General features: G+C 38.5%; 4 protein-coding genes across 9 annotated transcripts in view; 3 read left to right on the top strand and 1 right to left on the bottom strand.

Annotated features, from left to right (window-relative positions):
* The first annotated feature begins 4,266 nt into the window (after positions 1-4,266).
* On the top strand, positions 4,267-7,703 carry LOC103950197 (bZIP transcription factor 23). Of its 3 annotated transcripts, none has more exons than XR_007257075.1 (4): positions 4,267-4,425; positions 4,908-5,994; positions 6,621-6,729; positions 6,946-7,007. XR_007257075.1 is itself a non-coding variant. In XM_018648224.2 (4 exons), the coding sequence occupies exons 2-4, from the start codon at positions 4,921-4,923 to the stop codon at positions 7,427-7,429; spliced, it is 1,248 nt and encodes a 415-aa protein (XP_018503740.2). In that variant the 5' UTR covers positions 4,268-4,425; positions 4,908-4,920; the 3' UTR covers positions 7,430-7,703. The 3 variants fall into 3 exon arrangements, 2 of the variants coding, with proteins under 2 accessions (XP_018503740.2, XP_048436844.1); XM_018648224.2 differs by lacking the exon at positions 6,621-6,729 and adding an exon at positions 7,358-7,703 and having other exon boundaries at positions 4,268-4,425; positions 6,946-7,047; XM_048580887.1 differs by lacking the exons at positions 4,267-4,425; positions 6,621-6,729 and adding an exon at positions 7,358-7,703 and having other exon boundaries at positions 4,449-5,994; positions 6,946-7,047.
* On the bottom strand, positions 7,696-11,531 carry LOC103950188 (THO complex subunit 5B). The gene is made up of 7 exons (XM_009361362.3): positions 11,248-11,531; positions 10,524-11,151; positions 10,018-10,352; positions 9,636-9,895; positions 8,702-9,296; positions 8,482-8,613; positions 7,696-8,291 (listed from the first exon to the last, which is right to left on the bottom strand). The coding sequence occupies exons 1-7, from the start codon at positions 11,470-11,472 to the stop codon at positions 8,025-8,027; spliced, it is 2,442 nt and encodes an 813-aa protein (XP_009359637.2). The 5' UTR covers positions 11,473-11,531; the 3' UTR covers positions 7,696-8,024.
* Positions 11,532-15,496: 3,965 nt separating this feature from the next.
* On the top strand, positions 15,497-18,903 carry LOC125468036 (trimethylguanosine synthase-like). 4 transcript variants are annotated; one of them, XM_048580822.1, is made up of 11 exons: positions 15,497-15,646; positions 15,721-15,772; positions 15,867-15,891; positions 15,999-16,084; positions 16,284-16,825; positions 16,919-17,085; positions 17,177-17,408; positions 17,669-17,804; positions 17,976-18,070; positions 18,188-18,311; positions 18,698-18,903. In XM_048580822.1, exons 1-11 carry the CDS (start codon positions 15,561-15,563, stop codon positions 18,767-18,769), a joined length of 1,617 nt encoding a protein of 538 aa, XP_048436779.1. In that variant the 5' UTR covers positions 15,497-15,560; the 3' UTR covers positions 18,770-18,903. The 4 variants fall into 4 exon arrangements, with proteins under 4 accessions (XP_048436779.1, XP_048436772.1, XP_048436785.1 ...); XM_048580815.1 differs by having other exon boundaries at positions 15,978-16,084; XM_048580828.1 differs by having other exon boundaries at positions 15,560-15,646; positions 15,721-15,768.
* The window catches only part of LOC103950216 (trimethylguanosine synthase), a 14,454-nt gene continuing 11,774 nt past the window's right edge, over positions 16,788-19,467 (top strand). The window contains exon 1 of the mRNA XM_048580873.1: positions 16,788-16,825. The gene's annotated coding sequence lies outside the window, so the exon portion shown is untranslated. The remainder of the gene's footprint in view (positions 16,826-19,467) is intronic.

Genomic DNA, 19,467 nt, shown 5'->3' with positions numbered 1-19,467 from the left:
GCAAATGTCATCTTCTCTCTATTCCTTTCGAGTTGTGGCGCATCAATCAAATTCTGAATCTTATCACACCAAAAAAACCAACTGCTGCTTTGTGTTCCCACAACTATATCCAATGCCATTTTCGGCCAAGAAATAATTGGATGGGATGAGGTTTTCAACTTTGAAGAGCTCTTACCAGTCACTATAGTAAGAACTACAAGTGCCGCGCAGGCATCCATTGAACAACATGTATACATTGTGCAGTTATGCACTCACATCTGCGAAAGCATTAGCAATACTTCTCTAGAATGTTTCGTTTGTTTTTTATCCTCCAGAATTGGTGGTTTTTTGTAGGGAACGTGGCACCATACCATGTACAGAGATAACTTGCTATTAAAAACCGAACCTTTTTTGGGCAAAGACTCCAACCACTACTAAAAAGTAGCTAAATTTAAAGTACAACTACTACTACCAATTAGAGGATGTTAATTAAAATAAGTAGCACCTGGAGAATTCCTTTTGAGTCTTTGACTGCGATAGACGCATATGTGACAGATGAATGACTTCTGAGTTTCCAAGTCTTTAGTTTTCCATTTTAGTATTTTCTGCTATGTAATTCATAGTCATACTGCTTGGAAACGCGTTTATAATTGTTTGATAGACGCAGTTTAATCTTCGATATTAACAAGAAAAATTTATATGTAAAATGAAGTAATGAATCAATATATCATCCGTAACACTTGTTTTATAATAAGATATATATTATCATCAGAAGTGATTTCTGCATTATCGTCATAAGTAATTCTACATGCGTTGTGGCAGAAATCATTTATCTTAATCATAACTTGTTGAGCTGTGTTCCGAGAATTCACATGCACTTAGTTCATCATGTTTTAAAACTAATCTTTCGCAAAGGATAGAGACTACAACCCAAACGAGGAAAACTTAAAAAACAAAGCATTGCAACAAAGTGTTCTATTAAGGCAATATTTTAGGAGGAGGGGCACATGCTCGACAACTTTTGTCCATTTTCTTTGCTTCCAATCTTAGACTGCCAGCAGCAACTTATGATGTTTATCGATTGAATTTTTGTGTGAATTTGCATAGTGCCAGCACCATGTGCCTCTCTTTTCCATCGTCAATTCATCTGCCTCCCTTTCTTACCCTAAAAGAATCAAAGTGCATGCCTTGGATGTGGCGATAGCAAAGTACTAATTGTCCTTTACATAAATGGCCTTAGTCCACAAGCAAAAACTTCACTTCCAACATCCACATCTTCACTTGAAAAGTCCACTATGTATGACAAAGACCATACCTCTCGATGGATTTCCTTCGATTAGCTGTTCAGAACTGGATAAGATCGGAATTGAGTCAAAATCAATCTTATAAAGTCTCGCCTCTCTACATGTGACTTGTATGACATATTATGTCAAACTATTGTTCAATTTAATAAACTAGTTGCATACATTCAAAAGTTCACTAGACACTCAAAATAGTACTTTATTTTGAACCTTGGTAACCAACACTTTCTTAGGTAAAAAAATTGATGTTGTATGATAACATAAAATTAGAATCGAGTAAAAACAGTTCTTATAGAGTCTCATCCCTTCTGGACTATAATTGTAAGACAAAATTTGTTGAACTTATTCGATTTATCTAGCTTAGTTTCTGTATTTAGAAATTCATCAAACAATGGCCAGAACATTAAATTTACCAACCAAAACTTTTTGAAATTAAAAAAAAAAAAAAATGAGTAAGGTGGTATGATTACACAATCAAGGTCTAAAGAACCCGCACCGTCCATTGATTATTTTATAGGGTGAGACAATGGGTCTAGATTGTCAAAATCAAGAGCTTCCATGACCTTCTAACTTTCTTCATTTGCTCAAATTAAAATAGATAAAGAGATTCGGCTAACCAATTACAGCCCTACAACTTTCTATAATTACATGTGCTACAGTGTAACAATCAATTAAACTATATGAAAATTTATTTTTCTAATCACATTACAAAATATAATTACATGAAAAACTTTAGCTAACTTTCAGTATCAATCCTCGTATTAACATCACTCACTAATTACGAGACTCTCGTACTTAATTCACGATTTCATAAAATATAAGTTCTGATTAAAGTATGATTAATGACGTAAAATAAAATCTAAGAATCTCCGTGGATACAAATAAAAATGGATGCTTCGAGATCAAAATACTTGTCGTAGTATACTGATATAAACTAAATTACTTGAGAATGTTGATTTGGCGTACAAATAATAGCACAATACTCTAGCCAAAAACTAAACTACATCTAGATCTACTTTTCTTAGTTCAAAATGAACTTTCAGTTCAAGTTTCTATTTATTGGACCAAAAATATTTCAAGTCGTTTATTTTTACTGATTCAACGTACTTATTTTCTCTTTTTGTACTCTTTTTATTTCAGTTTCTTAATTTTCTTTCGATCGACTTCTTTTTTTGACCATTTAACAAATTAAAAAAATTATTACAACTGGAAGAATTAACAAAAATGTTAATGTGTGAAAAAAAAGAGTTTATAAAATTTATTCCCCTCATTTTTGTTTTAGTGCTCATTTGAAAGTGATTTTAAAATAACCGAAAACGTTTTTCGTGAAAATATTTTTGAAACCGATACTTAGTAAAAATCCAAGTGGATTCCGAAAAATGTACTTTAAGTGTTTTATGCGGGAAGTACATATCTGGTTTTTCTTTAAAAAAAACATTTAATGTATTTTTGGAACTTAAAATTAATTTTATCAAAAGTATTTTCAAACATTTTAAAGATATTTTCATATGAGTCCTTAGTTCCTCAGTTTTCTTTCAATACTTGGTTATTTATGTTCATCTATTCTCTTTTGATCTACTTATTTCTTTTATACCAAAAAATAATAGTGCACAACTAGCTTGACTGACGGCGTTTACCCCACAGTACAAGGCCCGCCGCGAGCCGTTCGCTTCCCGCTCCCCCATTTGGTCGAAGCCCATGGTCCATTAACGAAAATTACGAACAATAACAAGGGTATTATCGTACAACCAGTTAAACTAAAATTACAGGTTTTACCTGATAGAAAATATCTGAAATCTTGGACCGGCCTGCTTGGATTGGGTCGCTGGTGATGGATGACATCGCAGGGGCTGCGAAGACCCGTTTGATTTGTCTTAATAGTTGAGTGTCTGTTGGTACTTTTTTAGGGGTGTTTCACTTAAGGGTGTAATTTGGATTGAGTTATTTTGAATAGATCCATGTCTATTTTGATTATAAATCCAATCGCGCGAGTTAGAATAAAGTAAAAACTTGCTCCAATTCAACTTTACCTCAATCCTTTTTATTTATTGGATTGAGTTAGGTTGATGATTTAGCCACTCAAGTCAACAGAAACTCAATCCGAATTTTAGCCCGAATTGCTCATTCACATTATCTGTCCACTTGATTTCGTATAAGCTATAAGTACAAGTTTGGATGCGCTTTACTTAAATTTATTATTTGAATTTCATTTGAACAATAAATGATAGTGATGTTTTTACGTTTCTTTTGTATTATCCTGTAATATAATTTCAACTTGCATGGTTGAAACTTTAGAAATGCATCCCACGCTATTTGATTTTTTCTACAAATGGTGATGTGTAAAATTGATTTTTAAATGGTTTTGACGTTATATGGTTAAAAACTTGAGATTTACCGTATAAAATGATACGCAACAAGATTGAACCTATTAAAGTTGGACAAATTCAGATCTAACTCAAGTAAATCTGAACCGAATTCAAATCTAAATCTAAAAACCTCGCATAAAAATGAACTCAACAAAAACTCAAATTAAAAATGTCTGATTAGGATTGAATTGACCATAACCTGCTCAACCCACTCGAATGGAACCCCTAATTTTACCCTAGTTAAAAAAATGAAATATCTCGAAGTTTGTCCTCAGGGCCGACCGTTGTCGGCTCACTGCTTTCACATGCACCAAACAAAAAATAAATAAATAAACATTTTTTATGGACGAAAATGCCCCGGACCTAACGTCAGTGGACCAAACGCTTTTTCTGTGAGCGTGTTACAATCCACGAGTTCTTATTCTTATCCCGTCGCCACCACCATTAAAATTCAAACCACCAAATCCGACCCTCCATTCAAGAAACGTGGACGGCCCAGATATGCCCACATCGCGCAACCTGATTGGCCAGCAGTCGCATCATATCCTCCCCACTCTCATCCGATTGGTCCACGCCGCCCATTATTTCAATAATTTAAGAAATTAAGTAATGATAATCCCGCACCTTCCGCAGTGCCGAGTGTCTTAAAAGGCAAAGGCGAAGGGGCAAAGGGGCAGCAGACACTTGGCGCTTCTACCAGAGCCCTAAAGAAGCAGGAGGAGCCGCAGCCACCAGGAAACACTAACATTTTCCCAAAAATTCCCAAAGTAGTAACAAAGGTAAATTATAAAAATAAATAAATAAATAAAACCCCGATTCTGTCTCTCTCTCTCTCCCTCTCTCTCTCCCTCCTTTTTGTTGTTCATCTTAATTTATAATTTATAATTATTTTTAGTGTTTTTGGACAGTATGGTTCTTCAAAGTTTCAGTCTTTACTTCTTAGTTCTTGCTGATATGTGTTAAGTGTTGTGCTTTTTGATCTGGGTATTTTTTTTATATTTTACAGAACTTGGATTTTGTGACGTTTTTTTAGGTGGGTTCTTCAGGATTTTTGTTATTTAATTAAAAAAAATCTGAGCTTTGGAGTGTGAATTGATGAGGGGTAGCTGAGATTTTGGTCTGTGTTTTTCAAACTCTGGTTTTTTATGGGTGAAAGTTGACAATGTTGAGTTCCGTGAGCTGAAGGGAAACTCTGAGTCATAGGAAAAAACAAGTAAAAATCTGAATATTATTTTTTTTGGGTCTCTGTTTGTTGGATCAGATTTCACAGAAAAATGGGGACCAACATGAACTTCAAGGGATTTGGGAACGAGCCGCCGTTAGCGAGGCAGTCGTCGATCTATTCGCTGACGTTTGAGGAGTTGCAGAACACCATTGGAGGCCCAGGGAAGGATTTTGGGTCTATGAACATGGATGAGCTTCTGAAGAGCATATGGACGGCTGAAGAGACTCAGATTATGGCGCCGGCTGGTGGAGCCGCTGGTGGCCAAGACGGGCTTGGCCACGGCGGTGGTGGGTCACTGCAGAGGCAGGGCTCTCTGACCCTGCCCCGGACCCTAAGCCAGAAAACTGTGGATGAAGTGTGGAAGAACCTTTCAAAAGAAGGAACGGGTGCCGGCGGGTCTAATATGCCTCAGAGGCAGCAGACTTTGGGGGAGATGACTTTGGAGGAGTTTTTGGTAAGAGCTGGGGTTGTGAGAGAAGATGCACAAATGGCTCCAAAGCCTAATGGTGCTGCTTTTTATGGTGATTTGTCTCGTTTTGGTAATTCTGGTAGTTTGGGATTCGAGTTTCAGCAACTGAATCGCGGGGTTGGCGTGATGGGGAATCGAGTTTCCGAGAACAATAATCATCAGGTTCCGAATCAGGGTTCAAATTTGCCATTGAATGCTAATGGGGTTAGATCAAATCAGCATCAGCAACAGCAACAGATGCCGCAGCAGCAAATATTTCCCAAGCAGCAACCTGTGACTTACAACACTTCTCAGTTGCCTATTGGGCCAAATACTCAGTTGGGTAGTCCTGGAATGAGGGGTGGGATGATGGGAATCGGTGATCAGGGTATGAATGGCGCTTTGGCTCCGAGTTCAGGGATGGGAATGGTTGGATTAGGAGTTGCAGGAGCTATTCGTGTGGCAACGCCTTCACCTGCGAACCAGTTGTCATCTGATGGGGTTGGCAAGAGTAATGGTACTGATACGTCATCCGTGTCACCGGTGCCTTATGTGTTTAATGGCGGCTTTAGGGGGAGGAAAGGCGGCGGGCCTGTGGAGAAGGTTGTTGAGAGAAGGCAGAGAAGAATGATTAAGAACAGAGAATCAGCTGCCAGGTCCAGAGCTCGCAAGCAGGTGAATATGTCTTCCATTCTTTGCAGCTTCGTCATGCTTACATATATTGTAGTTTCAGTTTATAGTAAATTTGAGATATTAATTACGAGAATACAGAAGTTCAAGCTCTGAAATGTAAAAGGTAAATAAAGAAACATTGAATGGAAGTATGAAATTTTATTAGCTCACTGATTGTGTTTGAAAGATGGTACGTTTGTATGAGTTAGTATTTGAACTAAAGAGATTGTGGATGCCATCTTAAAAGTTTAAGCTTATAGATCTGCGTTAAGCCGCTATCTTCGATACGATTAGGAGATGCTGAACTTAAATCGAAGGTCATAGCTGATTCTTAACACTACAGTTATACGTCTCTCGTCCTTTCGGCTAAGATCCGGTTTTAGTTGAACATCTTATTAGGTTTAAGTTATATAGCAATACTTATGGTGGATGCAGATGCAGTTAAGTTTTTTCTGTGTGTTTAGTATTTAAAAGTAGTTCTGGAGACGGTTAAAAAAATAAAAAGAAATACAATGACATCAAGATTAAACTAGTTTCATCTTGTTGTCAAATTATATCAATTTTGCTAGACATTTACCTTTCTGCATTTATCATCTAATGACTTTTTGTATCCCAAAACTTCATGAAAGATTCATGCGGGAGAATGGTAAATGTGATAGCGATTCAACGTGTCAAAGAGATGAAAGATTTTGAGAAGTTACAGTCATGACAAGTTTTAAGGATCCAGTTTATTACAAGGTAATGGAAACACTTGTTTTAAGGAAAAGTAACGTTAAGTAGTCGGTGTGTATAAAGTCGAATCGTTAAAACATTGATTAGTAAGGGTTAGCCTTCATTAGTTCTGCTTTAAGATTGAACTGCATGGGACGAAAAGAGGAAGACTAATATAATTGCATTTTATAGCATCTCATAATTTCTCTTGTTTCTAATACATTGTCTTTGTGCTTCTGCCAGGCTTACACAATGGAATTGGAAGCAGAAGTTGCAAAACTGAAGGAGGAGAACCAAGAGCTGCAGAAAAAACAGGCTCAAATGGCGGAAGTGCAGAAGAATCAGGTACTTCGATTGTTCTTACTTCTTTTTCGAATCAGTACATGAACAATTTTATTTAATTTTTTGTCAAAATTAAGACTATATCAGTTGATGTATCGTTCCTAATCTGAATAAATTTAAGACATTTCTGCAATGTGGTGTAACCAGTTGCCCTAATATTATTACTTGGGGTTGAAGAATGTTTATATACAGGCCATCGCACCGAAAAGGGCTCAAAACTGCATTAAAATTGCTGCTTAACAATCTTTTACGACTCTGGATACATCGACGTTTTATAGTTTGATGAATCGTTTGGAATTTGATCACTTTGCAGAACATGGAGATTTTAAACCTTCAACGCGGGAAGAAGCGATGCTTGAGAAGAACGATGACGGGTCCGTGGTGAGGTGCCAGGAGGGAAGAGGAATGTGATTAGAAGGGGTGCTGTAAATATTCAAAAGGGACATGATGTCTTGTGGTGTAGATTTTTTGAGAGTTTAGTGTGTGTGCTGGAGATTTGAGCTTTACGTGTCTAGTTCATATTCTTGTCCTCTGAGCATCAGACCACTTGTGGGATCTTTGGTTTCTGTTACCTTTTTCCTATGTTAATGTTTCAAGAATTTTATGTACACGAAAGAAGTGAAATAATTAAAACAATAAGGAAACCATGAATGAACGAATCCTCAGTCGATAAAATCTCTTTCGTACAGTAATCACGAGTGTTCTATAAGTTTAAACAAATATGCTTGAGCCTTGGGATCGACACAGACCCCAATGTCAACTACTGAGTGTTTCACAGGGAGGGTTCTTTACCTCTCGATTGATCTTCTACTGCAAACTGAACGTAAGACTCATCAAACGAGAAGTTACCGGCTGACCTCGATACCACCAGAATGTTGCACACTCTGTTTCCGTTAAGATACTGTGCCAATGGTCCCAAAGGTCATTGATGCTCCCTTCACAAACTCCAGACTCGCAATTCAGATTCCAAAACTACAGGTCTAGTAAGGATAGCCTGAAGTGCATTCCATGTCCTTCCAGGATATCATCTTCCTGCGATCCCTTCCTCTAAATGATCTGGCAACAATCTGACCACTGACGGGCTTGCACAAGCCAACATCAACAACAGAAGTGCTCCGTCTCTTTTCAGAAGATGGGGATGCTTCGTCCATGTAATAGTCGAATAACATTGCCACACAACAAACCTGATGAGCTAAGATATTATTTTCTTCACTTTGAGGTAACATCTTCACCATGTGCAGATTGACCTAGAAGAACAAAAAAGAAATTGTGAATTCCAGTTCGGCAGAGGAACATCAATGTAGTCATCACAAAAAATACAGTAAGGTGATCAGATTATAAATGCAGTCTAGATGGTTTGATTGTCAAAGTGCAGAGCAAAAGCCGCCCCTTACTGATTTAATCATGATAGTAATTCCTATGTTATCAGCTGCTTACCTCTGCTTCCATTGCACGAAGTTCATTGAAGCACTCAGAGTCATCACTCTCTTTATGGTTTTCTCCAGATATAGTGCTAAGACTGAGTGCAAAATAGGGAGGCCTTAATGGATACTCCATGCTGATCTTAATCTGCCAGAATAGAAATGATAAGCAATGTGAAAAGGTTATATTTGAAGCAAAAGCATGACCAAGCATGACTCTATGAATTACTAGCTACCTTGGCTTCTAACTTCATATTCCTCTTATCCCCGTCAACTCTCCTGGTTAAAACAAGACAATATTCTCTGACCCCAAAATCCACCCATGACGTTCCAGCCATCTCAAAACATTCAACAGACGCTAAATTTTCTTCCTCTAGCACACGTGCAGGTTCGTCCTGATCACTCTCTGTATCCAGAAGAAGATCTAAATCTTCATCCAGTTTCTTATAACTTAGTGATTTGGCCTTGCTAATTGGAGGTGTTTTTGAAAGTAAGGACGGCCGTCTGGAGTGGTCAAGACTAGCTCCTTTATAGTGAGCAAGTTTACTAACATTGGCAATGGATGCAGCTGGAACTAAAGATGGAAGTTCCCCATCTTCTCTGACACTCTCCAGCTCTTCCTTTGAAGAACCAGATCGTCCAACCAAATTGACATCCATAGGCTCCTGACCCTGCTCCTTATCTAGGACAGACAAAGATGATGCCACATTAGGTGGAGGCCCAACAGGTGAAAAACCATGCAATTTGCACAAAGAGGTATGCAAAGCCCATGGAACACTTTCACAAGACACAGACGGCCATTTAAGCTTCATAAGTGATTCAATCTGTTCCCTGTAAGCCAATCAAAGAATGCCAAACTTCTCAACATAGGCATACCTAACCACACTTGCAAACAAACACTAAGGGATTTGCAAAAGAAATAAAATTTCTCTAATAGGCATACAAGTTGTAGACAGATAGAGCGGAGCTAAGATCCAAAGAAAGGAGCAAGCACCAAAGAAACAAGCATAACACATACTACTTTATATCAGGAAAAATACCAAAGCAGTAGCAACCAGGTAAAACAAAACACAATTGCTAGCATTAGGATTTGACCACATTTATTCTTATCCTATAGAGTTTCTAGAATGTTCTTGAGGATTCAAGACTCTAAATATACTGGTGACTCACACAAGAGCCATTTGAGCTTTTCTCCGAGAGCGAATTCTTCGCACAACTGTCTGTATTCGGTTCTGCTGGCGGTAAAGTGACAGACCAGATATAACAGCATCACTTTTAGCTGTATCACCACTTGGAGTTTCAGGGGCAGCAAGCAAAGGTGCCACCTCAGGCAAGAAATCAATTCCCGATAAATGCTGGGCCCACTTATACGGACGGGAAGTTCTCTTTTCATCAAATGCAAGAGTATCACCCACAACGAGCTTGGCTGACTGTATCAACAAAAACAAAAAAAATTATCGAGGATTATGAATACTTAATATAATAGACATCAATAGAAGAGGCATAAAGATAACCGAAGACCACCAAAAAAAACAAACAGAGGAGAAATAACCTGATGGGGAAGCTCAAGGCCAGTGTCATCTGGGAATAGGTTGCATAAGGTGTTATTTTCCGCTGCATCATTGGATCCTTCAATTCCAACACATACCACATTCAACTTCAACAAAAACTCAAACTTGAGGGTGATAAGTTTTGCAGACTTGGGATCAGAAACCTCATCATCATAAATATGAAGGATGATTTTCAGCGGATGAACTTGATACAGTCCAGACTGTTCAAGGTTTTGCTTGACTGGAGCCCTCTTTGGCCGCTTTCTCCTTCTCTGCCCATCATCTTCCTCATCCAGTGCATCATCCTCCCTAGTAGTCTCTACATTGGTAGAAATGCCTGTTCCATTACACAACATTAATGCTAAGCAGGCCAAAACCAAATCCAAAACGAAAACCAAATCGTCGAAAATCGATTAGTTTTCAACCGGGCAACTGCAAACCACCATAAGGCATCAAAATTTATATCCGTATCTACGATTCTACACAGTAAGAGTCAAGCAGTACTTACCAGTCTCCTTATTTGCTTGCTTATGGGCAAAAGCTTGAGCGTCCTTCACACTCCCCACTATATCCAACTCAATCTGTTCATCAAATGCCTCCTTCTGCGCCATGAACTGCGAGTAAACTACATACAGAGGCGGCGGAAGCAACTCTGCAGCGTGATGCTGCTTGAGCTTCTTGGTATGCTGAAGCCCCAATTGGCTCTGCACCGGCAAAGAAGCCTTCTTTAGGGACTTTAAATGCGAAGGAAGACTGGACAAGAACTTCTTCCGATTGGCAATTGTCTCCAACAGACCCTTCTTATGAATCTCAAGCTTCTCATGATGCTTGCAGAGCTCCTTGCGCTGGTGGAGCTCGAAATTGAGCCTCTTGAGCATAATGTCGTGCCCTGCATCATTCGACAGCGTCGGCTCCTTGATATCGGCCGGGGCGTCGCGAAAGAACTCTTCTTCCGGGACCAGCTCAATGTCCGGGTACTTAGACTTGAAGTCCTTGCAAGCTTTAATGGCCTTCACGTAGTGGCTCTTCTCGTACATCAGATTGTGAAGCTGCAGCGTCGTCAAGTCCACCGGCGCCTTCGCACTCTCCGTCTCCGCTTTCACGCGGTCCTCCTCGAGCAAGATCGAACGATTCGCCTGCAAATTCAATATTCAATCATACAAAACACGAAATTCAACAACCCTAAAGCCCTAATTTTTGAAAAATGTGAAACCCTAGAAAGATTTGAGAACCTGGCGGAGGGTGACGAAGTTGAGGAACATCTGAGTGACAAGCTCGCGGAGCTCCGATTTAGGTTTCGCTTCTTTTTTGATGGTGAGCATCTTCGTCACTATGTCCTCCACTGAGAACTTGCTCTCCTGAAGCATTTCGTACGGGGATTTTCCCGGCTTCTTCGGCGGCGGCGGAGCGGCGTCTTCCTCCACCAGCATCCCCTCCTCTATCTCGTCGTCTTCCATGTTTCCTCTCAAGTTGATTTTCCTGTGTGACTGTCTTCGTTATGGTTTATTGAAAGAGAAAAGAAAAACCTAGGAAAAACAGGAATTGCTTTATCACTAATGTATGAGTTTATTGCAAATGCGCCCCTTTAACTTTACGGAATATTTTTATCTGGTCCTAAATTTCTCTAATATCCCAAGTTGCTCCTTCAACAACTAACCTTTCTGTCTATTTTTTAAGACGAAAGTTTCCTCTAGGGCTGGGTTCAGTTCAAAACGGTTCGGTTTTTTGCCAAAACCAAAACCGAACCGAAATTTCGGTTACATTCATATTTTTTCGGTTTTTTTCAGTTCAATTTTTTTCGGTTTCGGTTTTTTCCGGTTCGGTTTTGGTTTTTTCGATTTTTTATTTTTATTTTTAAATGATGTAAATGGAAGGAACCTACCTATCAACCTCCCAGTTCTCATATATCAGAGAATTGAGAGCCTCAAAATCCTGAATATATTCAAGTAATTCAACTACTTGTGATCAAGCAAAACGAATTCAAATTTTCAAAAGTTAAGCAAATACATAAACATATATTCTTTAAGGAAATGTACATCGCCAGGATTCAAAATTCAAAAACTTTAAAATTTACAAAATCATGAAATAACTCAACAAATTAACTAATCGAAGCAAATCGAAAAAAAAAAAAAAAGCAATTGGGTTCTTCTAAATACCATAATCGGACTTCAATAGCGCATGCCCAGTGCCCACATTCAAATTCATAGTCAAGTCCACAATAGATCTAGAAAATTCCAAAACATATTCAGAGAAAAATACAAACTTTTTCACCTTAAATTACATAAATTTCAAATGGGTAACCATACAATTAAAAACCTATGATCTGACAAATAAATAAAACCACAACCTTTGTTGCAGCGATATCGCCATGATCGTCGCAAGCTCTTTCAATTCCTCTTTTCGTCGGATCTCGAAAAAGGCAAGGGAAAATTATGGTTTGGAAGAAGGAATCAGCGAGGAGGACATGAGAAGACTGTAGAGAGAGTGATTTGGAGGAAGAGAGGAAGAAGAGGGAAAGGGAGGGAGGGAGAGGGAGAGAGAGAGGAAGCGAAGGCAAAGAGGAAGCAGCGGACGGAACAGAAAGGTGTTTGAGATTTGAAATGAAATAGGAGTGAGACAGCTAGGGTTTGTAAAGTTAAGAAAATTTATAAAGCATTAAACATAAGAAACCTATAAATAAATTACGGGTACAATTATAACAACACAAAGCCTACAGCTAAGTTGGCTTGCAACAACCAACCCCAACCTGCAGGGAAATGGTTCAAACCCTGACGGCAACATGTATTTTTTTGTATTTATATATGATTTTTTTTTTCGGTTCGGTTTCCAAACCTCAAAAGCAAAACCGAACTAGCCAAATTCGGTTCGGTTCGGTTTGGTAGTTTCGGTTCGATTTTTTCGGCCTCGGTTCGGTTTGGTTTTCGGTTTTTTTCGGTTTTCAGTTTTTTGAACCCACCCCTAGTTTCCTCAGTAAACACAATCTCAAAAGTTCCAAGACCAAAATGTAACCAATAGCGTTGTTGGACTACAATGAAACAATCTCAGAAGATTAGGAGGCAAGTGTGTAATTAACCCTTATTTTCTTAATTGCGTTTACCTTTTTCCCTCTTGATGAAGCAGTTGAGCATGTTAAGAGTACAACCTCACACAGCAGCAATGCATCACAACCATCATCAGATTAGATTCTTTTACTTAGTTGTTAAGCTTGGAATATTTGTGATTAGTTATATACATTATGCTAAGTCGGCATATATGTTGGGATATTGTATTTACGTATAAATGCCATGCGTATTATTCAGTTGAAGTAATGAGAACCACAAGTATATTTTACTCTCTCTCTCTCTTTACAATTCTCTCTTTTAACTGAATTTATGTCTCTAAATTCTTTAGCTTCAACATGGTATCATCACCATCGTCTAACAGACTCTGATCCAGCGCTTCCCTCTTCTAGCAATTTTCTTCCATTTCTTGCATTTTCTAAACAGATCGTTGTTTCCCTGATCTCTTATTTTCCTCTCTCAATTCAGCAAATATTGAAATGTCGGCGGCAGCAAACTCCTCGAATTCTAACTCTCCATCTCCTGCAAACCCTAATTACCCAGCAAATCTCCCTCACAGTGACATCTCTAACCCTATGATCATGTCGATTGGAACGATTTCCATTGCAAATGTAGTTGGAATGGTACTGATGAAACTCAATCGTCATAACTACATCACTTGGCGCAGTCCCTTCATTCCTATGCTAAAGCGCTTCAAGCTTACCAGACTCGTCAATGGCGAGGATCTGTGTCCTCCCAAATTTGTTAGCGATTCCTCTCGAACTTGTGTTTCTCAATGAATTTTTTGAGACATGATGTGAGCGCGATCAAATCTTGATGATCTGGATCAACTCTACGCTCCCTGAATATCTTCTTCCCTTGAATTTGGTATGGAAGACTCTCGCTTTCTGTGGCAATCTCTTGAGCGACGTTTCTCATGAGGTTCATGCACACATGTCCACAGTCCTTGATTGAAGATTCAAACGATTCAGAAATATGACTATTCAATGACCGACTTCCTTAATTCGATTAAAGATATCTCTGATAAACTTGCTGCTGGTGGTGAACCATTATCTAAGTCCAATCTTGTTGCATACATTTTATCTGTGTGCAAGCTTGGGTAATCCCTTTATGGCCTTAAACAGGCTCATAGAGCTTGGTATGAGGCTTTCTACAATGCTATTATCTCTCTGGGTTTTAGTTCATCATACTCTGATACCAGTTTCTTTATTAAAAGAGACATTTCCATTACCTTTATATTGGTTTATGTTGATGATATAATCATCACTGGAAGTTCAACCACTGAGTGTTAATCAATCATATTGAAACTTCAAGCCATATTCCCTGTTAAGGATATGGAAGATATTCATTATTTTTTAGGTATTGAAGTACACAGATTTGACAAGGGCTTATTAATGCATCAGACTAAGTATGCTTTATACTTACTCAAAAAGACAGATATGCTTGGAGCTAAACCTTGTGCAACACTTGTATCTACTTCCAAACTAGATCATTTAGGCACTCTTCTATTTGATCCAACATCTTATAGGTCCACAGTTGGTGCCTTACAATATTTCACTTGAGCAAAGCCTGATTTAGCCTTTGCTGTCAATCAAGTTTGCCAATATATGCACTATCCAAGAACAATACATTTGCAGGCAGTCAAACACATCCTGAGATATCTTAAGGGCAATGTGGATTCAGAACTTTGGTTTACTAAAGGTACTCAATGTCTCATTGCTTGGTCTGATGCAGATTGGGCAGGCTACCGTGCATATAAGGTCCACTAATGAGTATTGTGTATTCTTAGGCCTTAATCTAATCTCCTAGAGTGCTAAGAAACAAGCCACTTTGGCTAGCTCATCAACATAGGTTGAGTACAGATCTCTTGCTAATACTGCTGCTGAGATTACATGGGGTATGCAAGATTTTGCATGATATATCTTTCCCTCTTTTAAAGACACCGCTCATCTATTGTGATAACAAAAATGTCATTGCTCTTGCATTCAATCCAGTCTTTCATGCTAGAACTAAGCATGTTGAAATTGACTATCACTATATTCAAGAGAAGGTTTTACTTGGTCATATTGGTGTTCAGCATGTTGCTTCCCTTCTCTAAATTGTAGACATTTTTATCAAGTCTTTAGCTGCTGATCGATTTGCTGCTCTTACTTACAAGCTTTCAGTTCGATCACCTTCCTTCAACTTGAGGGGTGTGTTAAGAGTACAAACTCACACAGCAACAACGCACCACCAGATAAGATTCTTTTACTTAGTTGTTAAGCTTGGAATATCCAATCATAAGATTCTTTTACTTAGTTGTTAAGCTTGGAATATTTGTGATTAGATATATACATTATACTAAGCTGTCACATATGTTGGAATAGAATATTTATGTATAAATACCATGTGTATTATTCAGTTGAAGTAATGAGACCACAATTATATTTTACTCTCTCTCTTAACTGAATTTCCCTCTCTAAATTCTTAGCTTCAACAGACCGGCCATGGTGACAACGGCCGAACTGGAAGAGCAAGGTCCCGCCACGAGAGCTCTCGGCTCTCTCTTCAAGCTCACCGAAGTCTTTCTCCGGTTCGTTTCTCCCTCTCGCTCTCCCCTATCAAATATTAGGCCACTGACTTTACTCTCCGTGTGTGCTTGGACAGGTACGACGCCTCGAAGGAGACGAAGGACAGGTCCTTTTCCATGGGCCGGTCTGTAAGTCTTTTGATTCTTTTAGCTCAATCGCACTTTCCTTTCGAAAATTTGAGACTTTATACTGAATCTGTTGGATTTCGCCGTGTAATTTCAGAAACCAGCTGGCGACGGCGGCGATGGTTAGTAATCCGATTTCTTTATTTCTTTGTTATGTGTTTATAACTATAGTTAAGTTATTTATATTTCGTGGTATTAACGATTTTAGTGGCGAATTTCGGGGTTTTAGAATGTGGGACTTTGCCGGAGGATATGGAGCTTACTAACCAGATGAACGCGCCGGGCCTTCCAGTCTCATTCAACACTAATAAGGAGGTAAGTTAACATCCGTCTTTGATACATTTCCATGTGTGTCGGTATATGTAGAATGATGGCATTTCAGTTGCAGATAGAATACTGCTCCTTTCGTTCTTTGACATTCACATTTACCATCACATTCAGAAGCATAAAGTTAACTTTTTTTTTTTTTTTGTTGGTGGTGTGTTGATAACTTGATGCTGATACGAATTTGCAGAAGAGGAACAGAAAAACGGAAGGTAAAAGAAAGGGAATGCGCCTGAAGCAAACAGACAGTTCTCTGGACGTCGTAGGTGGAGCAATGGAGCCTTCCAAAGTGAGTGAGGGAGATACTGTTTCTCCCATGATATTCGATGGTAACACAAGCAGTTCTTTGTGTTGTTTGCCAATGATGGGCCAAAGTGAATCATCTTCCTCTGATGTTGCAGCGGGTGCCGTTGAATTTCAGTGCCCTTCTGTTGAAGGAGATAATCCAGAAAATTCAACTGAGATTACTGGTGATGCTGTCGAAGAACAAGATCATGATGGAATATTGGCCATCGTTTGTAATGATGCCCAGGGTTGTGATCCTTTACACAGGGGCCATGTGCTCAATGACATAATGAGAATTGCGGTGAGCTCAACTGATTTAGATGCTGAACAGATTGATGAACAAAATACTGTTGAACTCAATAATGCGCCTATTGAACCTAATTTTTGTGAGGAAACTCTCAAAGATTACGAAGATTTTGACACGTTTCAAATACTAAATACAAGCAGGTAAAATCTAGAGTAACGGTCTTGATTGGTCTGTTTCAGCTTTGATTTTCTAAAACTGATATGAGCTTTTGTCTACTAATTTTGTGTTTGCAGCTTGTCCTATACATACACTGAAGTATCTGAGGATAGTAATATGCATTCAGGAAATGAAGTTTTGGCAACAAACCAGTTGGAAATGCAGCTTGACCCTGCTGTACGAAAACGGAAGAAGAAAGTGAGAAGAAAGAAAATTCAGAGAAAGTTATCTAATGAAAACGAAGGTTAAGGACTTAATTTTATTGCAGCTATTAGTGCATTTATAATTTCTTTATCCAGTTACATCCTTTCTGATGACCAATCCTCATATAGCAGAGCTTCTATTTCAAGAGCTGTTCAAAGAGTTTTCTGCTGATATGGGAAAATATTGGTGTCAACGGTACCTATTATTCTCCAGATACGATGATGGTATAAAAATGGATGAGGAAGGATGGTTCTCTGTCACTCCAGAGCTTCTAGCTAGGCATCATGCAGAACGATGTGATAGTGATGTCATCATTGATTGTTTTACTGGAGTTGGTGGGAATTCCATCCAATTTGCACAGAAGTGAGTAATCTCTCATAAAAATTTTACTATTTTTCCTTTAAAACAACAATTAAGATAAAATGGGAAAACAGAAACTATTTAAAAAATCTGAAAATATGACACATCATTTCATTTCTAAAATTCTAAATACATGGTGATATGGACAACATTTAATGTCCTTCAATCAAAATTTTGAGATTCGTAAGGTTTCAGTCAAAGTTACAGGCTAGCTAGGGATGAAATCCTAATTTCCTCATTTTCTTATACATGTGATGATGCAGAAGCAAACATGTAATTGCAATTGATATTGATCCAACGAAGATTGATTACGCACAGCATAATGCTGCCATCTATGGGGTTGATGACAGGATAGATTTCATAACGGGGGACTTTTTCCGCTTGGCACCAAAGCTAAAGGTAATAAAACTGAGTTCCTATGAGTTCACAGTTTTCAATTGAGTAGTTTGTACGGTTTGGGACTGCAAAATGCTTTCAGTTATGCTTTACTAAACCTTGTGCTATGGACCTATGGTTTATTTCCCATGCTTTTTCAAATTTCTTCAGTTCTTAATTTTTCTTTTACTTCAGGCAGACACGGTCTTTTTGTCACCCCCATGGGGAGGACCTGATTATGCAAAAGTAAAGACATACGACATGAAGACAATGCTTAAGCCACATGATGGGTGTGTTTTCCTCCTCTTTTCCTATGTTTTTTTCTCTTTAACTTTTTGGAGTTGGTTATCATATTTGTTTATCTCATTCTTTCTGGGTGAATGTAACTCGGTCTTTTATTCGTGCAGATACTTTCTCTTTAACATCGCAAAGGAAGTTGCTTCTAGGATTGTCATGTTTCTCCCGAGAAATGTTGATATCAACCAATTAGCAGAGATCGCTCTATCAGGGTCTCAGCCATGGTCACTAGAGGTACTTTCTTATATTTGGTTTTTGTTTTTGTTTTTTATTCAATTGGGAGCTGATTTTCGCCTTTCATGCATCCCTCTTGATTCTTGGCCATCATATTGAATAAATCAAATAAAAATAACGGACATAATTAAATAGGGATGTGTGAGAGGAGGGGAGAAAGGCTGTGTTTATCATTTCCCTTCTCAGTTTATAACGCCTTCAAGTTTCGTCTTCCCCACTCCCCACCAAGGAATAGCACTGCCTTGAGAGAATCATCGACCTAGAATCTCACCACTATTATTGTTTACAAACTTCTTTTCTGTAAGAATGTTGCATCATTTTTTATCCATCACCAAACGTAGTATTGTACTCTTATCTCTGACTGTCGGGGTATTATTTGCTCTCAGGTCGAGAAAAACTTCGTAAATGGAAAGTTGAAGGCGATAACTGCTTACTTCAGTGATATGGCCCGGAGATGAGATAATGTTGTTGAATAAGAAGAGTATCCAAGATAACTCTAATGATCCCAAGAATAAGAAAATAGAACACACTCTTAAAGAAAGCTCACAAAACAAACTAGTTAGCAAAGCTTTTCTTATTTAGCTCTAGGCTTTGTTTTTCCTTGGATGATTTACAATGCTTGAGGACTTGGGTATTTATAGCAAACCAAATGAATAAACTAAGATTATTTATTACCACACAAAACACATTAATTGCACCTAATTTAATTTTATTCAACCATGCCTAACATTGCCTAATTTCCATACCTAACTTTGACATTGATTTTCAACACTCCCCCTCAATGTCAGCTCTCATTCTTTGCACTGTGCTGAGCAGACAGCGAAAATTTTCGAGCTTGCCTGTACTTAAACTTTTTGTGAACAAGTCCGCAACTTGATCATTCGTCTTGACTTGTCTCATCTCAATCTCTTCTTGGAGAACCTTTTCTCTGATAAAGTGGTAGTGCACTTCCACATGTTTAGTTCTTGCATGAAAGACTGGATTTTCCGCCAAGCGAATGGCCGATTGGTTATCACAGTACAGTGGTACTGGATAATCTACTGGTTGATGTAGATCACTCATCAACTGTACTAGCCATGCATTCTCTTGAGCTGCCATTGCTGCTGCTCTATACTCTGCTTCAGTGGTTGACAATGATACCGTCGACTGTCTCTTG

Source organism: the organism of the source record quoted next, unplaced genomic scaffold (genome assembly GCF_019419815.1).
Source record: "Pyrus x bretschneideri cultivar Hongxiangsu unplaced genomic scaffold, Pyrus_bretschneideri_v1 Contig1, whole genome shotgun sequence".
Taxonomy (NCBI): domain Eukaryota; kingdom Viridiplantae; phylum Streptophyta; class Magnoliopsida; order Rosales; family Rosaceae; genus Pyrus; species Pyrus x bretschneideri.
The sequence above is the reverse complement of the archived record's forward strand: the minus strand, read 5'-3'. Positions and strand labels throughout refer to the sequence as shown.

What these genes read in the sequence shown, in the direction of transcription:
- LOC103950188 (XM_009361362.3), bottom strand. Translation starts at nt 11,472, where the DNA reads ATGGAAGACGACGAGATAGAGGAGGGGATGCTGGTGGAGGAAGACGCC. An exon ending in ACTTCGTCACCCTCCGCCAG is followed by an intron (nt 11,152 to 11,247) that starts GTTCTCAAATCT and finishes TTGAATTTGCAG; the next exon opens with GCGAATCGTTCGATCTTGCT. An exon ending in TTCGTGCAATGGAAGCAGAG is followed by an intron (nt 8,292 to 8,481) that starts GTAAGCAGCTGA and finishes TTGTTCTTCTAG; the next exon opens with GTCAATCTGCACATGGTGAA.
- LOC103950197 (XM_018648224.2), top strand. Translation starts at nt 4,921, where the DNA reads ATGGGGACCAACATGAACTTCAAGGGATTTGGGAACGAGCCGCCGTTA. An exon ending in GGTCCAGAGCTCGCAAGCAG is followed by an intron (nt 5,995 to 6,945) that starts GTGAATATGTCT and finishes TGCTTCTGCCAG; the next exon opens with GCTTACACAATGGAATTGGA. An exon ending in CGGAAGTGCAGAAGAATCAG is followed by an intron (nt 7,048 to 7,357) that starts GTACTTCGATTG and finishes ATCACTTTGCAG; the next exon opens with AACATGGAGATTTTAAACCT.
- LOC125468036 (XM_048580815.1), top strand. Translation starts at nt 15,561, where the DNA reads ATGGTGACAACGGCCGAACTGGAAGAGCAAGGTCCCGCCACGAGAGCT. An exon ending in CTCACCGAAGTCTTTCTCCG is followed by an intron (nt 15,647 to 15,720) that starts GTTCGTTTCTCC and finishes GTGCTTGGACAG; the next exon opens with GTACGACGCCTCGAAGGAGA. An exon ending in AGCTGGCGACGGCGGCGATG is followed by an intron (nt 15,892 to 15,977) that starts GTTAGTAATCCG and finishes TAACGATTTTAG; the next exon opens with TGGCGAATTTCGGGGTTTTA.